Here is a 9,667-nt window from a genome sequence, read left to right as displayed (position 1 = left end):
ACAAATCTTAAGGATAAACATGAACTCCATTGCCAATCATCCAGTAGTGGTGCTTACAAGGCCACTAGTGACACTCCCAACTCTCGAGTGAAAAAGTGAAGGTCACTAGTGAGGAACTTAGTTTCATGGTCTGCAACTTCAACAAGTTCTACTCCAAGAACAAGTTCAAGCGCAAGGACCAAGGCCACTCAAGGTCAAGAAACAATGATTCAAGATCTAGCAATTATGAGAGGTATTGCTACAATTGTGAAAACCCTAACATTTAGCTTCCGATTGTTTAGAACCTTCCAAAAGAAGAAACCAATCTCCTTGAAAATAAAGAATAAATAAGGATGATAAAAAGAAACAAAAGGCATCAGAGACATAAGGATACACAGAAGAAATACAAGTATGCCAAGAGATACTCCAATAAATGATCACACACAAACATTGATGAGTGAGTATCTAGCCCAAAATCCAAGACAACTTCGAAGCTACATATACTACTCCAACTCTTCGTGGGTATTAGTGACGTGCCCTGAATCCCTTATCAGTGATGTGCCCTACCTGGCACACGCCACACTACGGGAACACCACTAGTGAGCTATCTCCTATGAAGGTTTTCTTAGAATGGGCAGTAGTGTATTCTCAATGGAGCCATCCAATAAAAAATTCAACAAAATCTCCGAAAGTTTTAGTGGGTGTCAAAATATTTATGACCTCATTTTTTGGCCTATATACAAACTAATTTCAATCCAAATTCAGTTTCAGTCAAAATCCCTCCAAATTAAGTGAATTTCGTTAGACCAGATTCCAAAAGAATTTTCAACTTTTCCAAATTTTCGGATATTTGAGTGAGTTGAGAAATTTATCTCACATCGGTTTCTTTTTTTTTTGAGAGTACGCCAAAGGCGTACCTTAGCTTTATAGAAGGGAGAAATATATGTACAAGATTACATGGTAGATCGTCACAAGCCGGCGATCCCACCCAACCCCTCCAATACATGAAGCGGACTACTCACAAAACTGTTGAACTCCTACTACTCCCGCCAGCTTCCATAGGTAGAGCTCCTGAAAAATCAGATTGACCGTAGCGAGCTCATCTAAAATGGGGCCTGACTGAAACACCCTGGCGTTCCTTTGCTTCCACAACGTCCAACAAATCAGCATGACAACCGCATCAAAACCCTTCTTGTCCACTCTACTGACTTGCTTGCGCGAGTTCATCCACCACTGTTGAAGCCTATCTTGATGCTTGGGGGACAGATCAATGTTGATTCCCTTTCAATGGAAAAGCATCTAAACCAGACTTGTCGCGCAAAGACACACTGGATCATAAGGTGATCCACCATGTCCTCCTCCTGATCACACAGGTAACAAGTGGAGACAGTCTCTTGCAGGCCATGCCTTGCCTTAGCCTACGATCGGAGGTCCAGATCCTGTTTTGAATCGCGAGCCACATGAAGATCTTGCAAGCAAGAGGTGCCCCATTCTTCCAAATAGCCGCCGCTGGCTCGAACCTGATACTCCCCTCACAAAACATCTTATATGCCGAGGCAGCCAAGTAGATCCCAGACTCGTGCCAAGCCCATCCCGCTTTGTCTCCAATCTCAGGGTTGATGGCAAAGTGCATGAGAATCTCCAAAAGGTGTATGAACTGGGCGAGCTCCTCCGTGGATACTGGGCGAGAATCTCCCATCCCGCTTTGTCTCACATCGGTATTTCAAACCTTGCCGTCCTCATCCATGTTTGGAGACCCCCACGAGGGACCCAAACTGGACGAACGCAATCTTCATGGATACTATAAAATGTTGTCAACTTCATCATAGCGGCATGAAGATTAAGATTGTATACTACTCCGTACTTTCAAACACGTAAAAGTCTGAGGAGAGGCATGAAACCCGCCTGGCCATGGATGCGTGAAGCGTGCACAATCAAAAGCGTCTTTTTCGTCAGCCGCTGGCCGGCGTGAAATCGCGCACAACACAACAAGTCTCGTCACTGCTATATATACATATACGCCCATGCATACATTTCAGAACTCATCGAGCAGCTCTAGCGTTCAGCGGCACACATTTTCTCCTGCTCCCAGAGTTCTTCCGGTCACCAAGAAGCAATCATAACATGGATGCCCAGAACAAGGAGGTCGCTGCTCTCATCGAGAAGATCGCCGGTCTTCAGTCCGCCATCGCCGAGCTGCCGTCGCTGAGCCCGTCCCCCGAGGTCGACAGGCTCTTCACCGACCTCGTCACCGCCTGCGTCCCGCCGAGCCCCGTCGACGTGGCGAAGCTCAGCCCGGAGCACCAGAGGATGCGGGAGGCGCTCATCCGCCTCTGCTCCGCCGCCGAGGGGAAGCTCGAGGCGCACTACGCCGACCTGCTCGCCACCTTCGACAACCCGCTCGACCACCTCGCCCGCTTCCCCTACTACAGCAACTACGTCAACCTCAGCAGGCTGGAGTACGAGCTCCTGGCGCGCCACGTGCCGGGCATCGCGCCGGCGCGCGTCGCCTTCGTCGGCTCCGGCCCGCTGCCGTTCAGCTCTTTCGTCCTCGCCGCGCACCACCTGCACTACAAGAAAATATATCATTTGCCACCAGATATTTTGTCACCAAGCGGTTTGGTGGCTGAAGATGTACTAATTGCAACCAGCTAATTAGTTCCTTGGTCACCATAGGCCTATGTGTTGTACCCTCACGACTTTGTATCCAGTGGAGAAATAGCAACCAAGGGCTAATATGCAAAAAGGCAAGTCACCTTCCTAGCGTCTCTCCAAATCCCCCAAATCAGATCGACATCCCTGGCGGCGGCCGACGCGTTCCTTGGTGGCTGACTCGTTCCTGCCGGCGGAGGGGGCGGCGGAAGGCGGAGGGCGCGCTCCCCGCGGCGGCTGGCGTTTTCCTCGCGGCAGAAGAGAGGGGGCTCTTCCTTGCGGCAGCGGCGGGCGTGTTCCTCGCGATGGCGGCGGCAACGGGCGTGTTCCTCGCGACGGCAGCGGCGGGCTTGTCCCTTGCGGCGGTGGTGGCAGCTCGGCTGCGTGGGGGAGGTGAAGCAGCGGCGGCAACGGCCGCGTGGTCGAAGGGAAGGGGCGCCTAGGGTTCCTCCTTCCCCAACCCCAACCAGCTCTGCAGGAACCGACGCCCCAAGCTCGCCAACGAGATCTCGCTCTCACCGTCAACACCAGAAAAAGCTTCAACCCGTAAGACTGATCTCCTCTCTGTCCTTGCCTCCTTCCCTGTGTCTCTCCATTAATTTCCTTGGAGTACTTGATAGCTAGATCATGCACTTCAAGTGTTTGTGGAAATGTGTAAGTAAAATATACATGTAGCTTACCGTTTGTGATTTGGAAACTGGCTTGGCCTACCATGTAGAGTTCGGTTATGTGATTTGAATATAATGTCAATATTGGCTTGGTCCGGTTGATGCGTTGTGTAGAATAATGGCAATACTGAGAGTTAGATTATCCTCTTCAAAACCAGAGTAGTAGAATAATGGCAATACTGCCGTGCCCAACCGGGCCATAATATACATATAGTCTTGGTTTTGCTTGTAGTAAAATATACAGCATAATGTTACTGCATATTGATACTTACAACATCAGGACTTGTAGTATATTTTAGTAGTACAATGTTTAGAAAGGATATGCAGTTCTGTGATGACTATCTTCAAATACTGTTCTGTGAAGACTGTCTTTGTATAATGTTGTAGTATAATATTTGAAGACTGTCTTTGTATACAATTCTAGTATAAAGTTATAGAGTTCCATGGCTGCTGTTGTTGTGATATTAAATTTTAGTATAATGTTACTGCATATAAAATAATTACATAAGCAAGCTGCGTGTTTAGTTTGATAAAGTACAAGTTTTCTTTTGAAAATACAGTGGCAATGTGACATATATATGGGGTACTGTAGGATTGTTATTTTGATAAATATAAGCCTGATTTAACCGAAATTCAGTAGATCAATTAGTTTATCATGTTGGGTGGACTGGTTGAAAATGATTGACATAGCTAGCCTGATTCCTTTCGTGATTGAGGTGTTTACCGGCAGATATAATGATTTGTAGCTAATGTGGTTATGTTGTTATATTTTACATTTCTAGTACTTTGGTTCACTTGTAGAGTGCTTGTGCAGGAAAAGATATAGTATGGATAAGAGTTGGATGAGGTTGCCTGATAGGTTTTCAAGTGATTACATTTCAGGGGTGAATGCATTCATTGATTCTGCTTGTCAACATAACAGCGGCAATGATAAGATGCGTTGCCCTTGTGAAACTTGTATGAATATAAGTCAGCAGAGTGTTAGTCAAGTTCGAACCCATTTGTTATTGTATGGCATACAAACTTCGTACACAAAATGGATATTCCATGGAGAACAAGTTAGCAATGATGAAGACCAAGTTGATGAGTCACTTGAAGATGAGGAAGATCTTGATGATTTTGATGGATTTGATATGGTCCAAGATCTGCTAGGAGATACCCATAGAGCCACGGTTGGGGTTGACGAGCAAGAGAACCATAATCCTGCTGGAGGTAGCATTCCGGAGCCCAATGAGTCATCGACCAGATTTGACGGCTTGCTGAGAAGTTCACAACGTGAGCTATACCCGGGCTGCAAAGGCCACTCGGTGCTATCCTTTGTTTTAAAGCTGGTACACCTCAAAGATCTTAACCATTGGAGCAACAAATCTTTTGACATGTTACTCAAGCTTCAGAAGGAGGCTTTGCCAGCCGGTAACTCGCTTCCAGCCACGTACTATGAAGCAAAGAATATGTTGAGAGATCTAGGGCTAGGTTATGAAAGTATTGATGCTTGCATAAATGATTGTGTTCTATTCTGGAAGGAGCATGAGGACAAGGATGAGTGCCCAGTTTGTAAGGAATCGAGGTAGAAGACACAGAAGGGCAAGGGGAAGCAAGTACCTCAGAAAGTGTTGCGCTACTTTCCCTTAATCCCTAGATTACAACGGCTGTTCATGAACAAGGAAATAGCTTCAGATTTGCGTTATCATAGGGATAAGAGAGTTGTCGAACCAAATGTGTTGAGGGGTCCTCCGGATGGCGATGCTTGGAAACATATGGATAAGAAATATCCCTGGCTGGAAGAAGACCCTCGCCATTTGCGGCTCGGGGTTGGCACCGATGGTTTCAACCCATTTGGAATTATGAGTAGCTCATATAGTGTGTGGCCTGTCATTGTAGTTGTGTATAACTTGCCTCCATGGAGAAGCATGAAAGAACCCTTCCTGCTCATGACATTATTGATCCCTGGGAAGAAGTCACCGGGAAGGGACATTGATGTGTATTTGAGGCCATTGGTTGAAGAACTAAAGCAATTATTTAATCTAGGAGTTGTTACTTTTGACGCTATTGAAGGAGGTAGTTTCAATATGCGTGCAATATTGCTATGGACTATCCACGACCTTCCAGCACTAGGTTCAGTATTTGGGTATTCTACAATGGGCTACAAGGCATGCCTTGTTTGCCTAGATGGAACCTATTCGCAACCACTTCGAAGCAAAATTGGTTTCTTAGGCCATAGGAGTTACTTGCCTATTCGCCATAGGTGGCGCAAAAGTAAGGCCTTCAATGGTAAGAAAGAGAAAGCGTTGCCACCAAAACAACTATCTGGGAAAGACATTTTTGAATTGCTGCAGAAGTTAGATCATCTCCAGGGCTTCAAATAAGGAAAACACCCTGGAAATAAGAAAAGAAAGGCATCTTCAAAGGACATGCCAGGGAAAAATTTCACAAAGATGAGCATCTTGTTTGAGCTACCATATTGGAAGGATCTGAAATTGCCACACAATCTTGATGTCATGCACATTGAAAAGAACATTTGTGAGAGCTTATTCGGGACTTTATTAAACATAGATGGCAAGTCCAAGGATACACTTAAGGCCCGCAAGGACTTAGAAGACATGAATATCAGAGCAGATCTACACTTGAATGATACGGGAAGTAGCGTAGAAAAGCATCATGCATGGTACACATTAACCAGAGATGAGAAACTTGAGTTTCTGCAATCCCTAGAATCTATTTGCTTCCCAGATGGATTTGCTGCAAATATATCAAAAGGTATAAGTAAAGATGGGAAATTAACTGGGTTGAAGACACACGACTACCATATTCTTCTTAAAAATATCACATATTATGGTATTCTTAAAAATATATATGTCCTGGATTACCCCAATGATCGACATGTTGCTTTATTTGAGTGTGAATGGTATGATTTAGAGAGTAACAAGCCTGTGAGTATAGCTAGTAATACATGTATACATTTTCAACAATCATTTGAGGCCAGGATATAGATCTGCTCCAACTTCTTCTTCTGATGGAAATGGTATGATCAGTTTGCCTCTGCTTCAAACAATCAAAATACTATGTGATTTGGCAAATTTCTTCATGATCTTAATCTTGATGGTCCAAATTTGTGAATCACAGGCTCTCTGGTGTCGGATGGAGGGTCCAGGTATTCTTGATCAGGTTGCTAGCTTTATTTTGTGTTGTTTACCTCACCAACCAAACACGCTCCTGCAGTGCTTTCCCCTGGCCGGCACGATTCAATGCTGCACTTTCCCTGCTTTTCGTGCCTGCTACCACATCTCAAGAAAGGCACATTGCATTGCCCATTAATTGTCTGCCTTACCTAGTCATTCTATTAGTTAATCCCCGACACAAGCTTGTCTTTCTCGTCTTGGGCGAATGACACGGCTTGGCACTAGTTAACTTGCCATTTCTTCATTGACGATTAGCTAGCCTTAAACACTACTGGCCTCTGAATTTTTGGGTGTGCCGGTGCACCTAGATCCACCCCGTTGCTTCTTCAAAATGCCAGATCAATCTACTTATCTGACTGAATTCTCTTGACCACATTTACTCTCGCTTAGTCGAGTTCTGCCACCACCCATGCACTCTGGTTATTAACACCAGTTTAAGTTAATTTAATGCGCTCATTTTTATTTGATTAGTTTGCTGCGACGCTGATAATATTAAGTGTACGTACATTAGCTCAAGTCTTTGATGTAATCACGTATGCAGTCTGTTTACTTTTGCTAGACCTGACCTGACCATGTTCCTTAATGTTGGTTTCACACCGATTCGTTAGTTCATTATCCAGCGGTGTCTCTTGGTGGACAATTGGATAGTTATTGGTTTCGACCCATGGGAGTTGGAGAATAATGTGATTCAGAGTTAGCTACGTACAAATGTATAGTAGAAATTAAAAGTAGGTAGGTGGCAAAGTAGGTAGGTGATTCAGAGTTAGCTACGTACAAATGTATTTCCTGTGTATGTGTGCAGTTTTTCTTCCTGTGATGTTGTTGAGCTTCTGAGCTATGGCAAAGCTGATCAAGTGACTGGCAATTTGGTGTCTCTAGCTTAGTTTATTGGCATGCTTGCATTCTTTCTGATGTTTGTTATGTCTGGTGTTGTTAATGAAATAACATGTGCTCTGGCCACCATTATATAGGAGATGACCATGGAGGAGCAGCGGAAAGCAATACTCGCGCTAAAGACTGAGAAGAGAAAACTAGTTGGATCTAAAGAAAATTCAGTGTACAAATGCTAAATGTAATGTTTGGATCATATTGGGGTCTACTGATTGGATCATATGTTCAGATCAGTACTAAACGTGGTACTGTACTTTGCAAATGCTAGAGTGGTATTTCCTACTTGCAAAACAAAATTCAGTTTAGCATGTAATGTTTGGATCATAAGTTTACAAATGTTGATTTTGAACTTCTGAATGTTGATTCTGAACTGCCAAATGTCTAAAATTCTGAGATTTCTTGCATACTGCAAATGTCAACGTGTGACAATATATTGTACCTATGATATAGTTGCTTTCTCATGCCTGTAGTTACCAAGGTTTATAGTTTTTTGGTTACAAAAGATGTCTAGTCTCCAACATGTAGTTGGTCTCTACATTCTTTTAGTCACCAAGCCTTGGCTGGTCACTTGATATCTCTAGCCACTAACCATGTACATGGTCGCTGTACATTTTTAGCAACCAAGTCGTCCATGGTCTCTAGATGTCATCAGTCACCAAGTCTCCCTTGGTCCCTAGATGCCATTAGTCATCAGATTTGGTTGGTAGCTATTGGTATGACATTTAGTGACCAGGGTTCTCAATGTTGGTCGCTCAATATCTATAGCGACTAGACTATAGCCACCACGAAGCGACCAAGTAGTGTTGGTACCAATAGACCACTAGCCACCAATTTTGTACCTTTAGCAACCGATCATCTTGGTGGCTAAAACTCATGTCTCTAGTAGTGCTGCCCGAGGCGCAGTTCGACAACTACGACCTGTGCGGCGCGGCGAACGAGCGCGCCAGGAAGCTGTTCGGCGCGAGCGAGGACGGCGTGGGCGCGCGCATGAAGTTCCACACGCAGGAGCTCGGCGCGTACGATGTGGTCTTCCTCGCCGCGCTCGTCGGCATGGCGGCCAAGGAGAAGGCCAAGGTGATAGCCCACCTGGGTGCGCACATGCTGGAGGGGGCGTCCCTGGTCGTGCGGAGCGCGCACGGCGCCCGCGGCTTCCTGTACCCCATCGTCGACCCGGAGGACATCAGGCGGGGCGGGTTCGAGGTGCTGGCCGTGCACCACCCCGAAGGTGAGGTGATCAACTCTGTCATCGTCGCCCGTAAGGCCGTCGACGCGCAGCTCAGTGGGCCGCAGAACGGAGACGCGCACGCACGGGGCGCGGTGCCGCTGGTCAGCCCGCCATGCAGCTTCTCCACCAAGATGGAGGCGGGCGCGCTTGAGAAGAGCGAGGAGCTGGCCACCAAAGAGCTGGCCTTTTGATTCCAAAATGTGCGTGCTGATCATCTGTCGTGAACTCGTCATTCTGTCGCCTGCGATCGTGGTAAATTTCCTACTCGTGTGTGTTCTGATGTTTGTGCCTGAAAGAGAGATGCGTTCTGCCTTGTGGAGTTAATTTACGCACGTTACATGTAGTACTACTTGTATTTGTACCCGAAGTAATGGTATGTAATAAGAGAAATAATGTGTGATTTGAAGTGCAATGCTAAATACTCATCCGTCTCAAAATAAGTGTCTTAAGCTTAATATAAATTTATATTAGAGCTAGTATAAAGTTGAGACACTTATTTTAGGACGGAGTGAGTAATAAGAAAAACTGAAAGAGCAGTGCTATGCAGCCAACGATTCTTTCAGTGGCGGAGGTAGATGGTGGCCAGGGTGGGCCACGGCCCACCCTGAGATTTGAAAATAACTTTTATACCATAGGAGAAAGGCTAAAAAATAATAGAAAAAAATGTATATGTATCGTTGCTGGCCCACCCTGGCACAATGGGCTAGGTCCGCCACTGCTAGCTAATCACAATTAGATTAAAGAGTAAAATGCATCGGAAGTCACTGTCTTTGCTCCATCTGCTCACTTCAGTCACCGTACTTAGGGATACATGCAATACGGTCACTATATACGACAAGACGTGATTATATGGTCACTGTAGCACGTATTGAGCTCGTACACCGTCCCTTTTGACCAGTCCGCACGTTCCACGTCATATGGCCCACTTGCATGCGGGGGGATTGTGCAAAAACGACAAGTCTTTTATCCCCTCCCCTTCTCCACCCGCTCTCTGTTCCCCTCCCCTTCTCCAAATTCCTAGCTCCCCTGCTCTCTTTCGCCCTCCCCATCTCCAGCCACCGCCGCCGCCGCGT

The 9,667-nt window shown here is 45.7% G+C and overlaps 1 protein-coding gene across 1 annotated transcript; it reads left to right on the top strand.

Annotated features, from left to right (window-relative positions):
• Positions 1-2,033: 2,033 nt before the first annotated feature.
• LOC119323112 (nicotianamine synthase 1-like) lies at positions 2,034-9,050 on the top strand. The gene is made up of 2 exons (XM_037596689.1): positions 2,034-2,544; positions 8,258-9,050. Exons 1-2 carry the CDS (start codon positions 2,104-2,106, stop codon positions 8,783-8,785), a joined length of 969 nt encoding a protein of 322 aa, XP_037452586.1. The 5' UTR covers positions 2,034-2,103; the 3' UTR covers positions 8,786-9,050.
• The last annotated feature ends 617 nt before the right edge of the window (positions 9,051-9,667 follow it).

The sequence above is a fragment of the Triticum dicoccoides genome, chromosome 6B (genome assembly GCF_002162155.2).
Source record: "Triticum dicoccoides isolate Atlit2015 ecotype Zavitan chromosome 6B, WEW_v2.0, whole genome shotgun sequence".
Lineage (NCBI taxonomy): Eukaryota > Viridiplantae > Streptophyta > Magnoliopsida > Poales > Poaceae > Triticum > Triticum dicoccoides.
The sequence above is the reverse complement of the archived record's forward strand: the minus strand, read 5'-3'. Positions and strand labels throughout refer to the sequence as shown.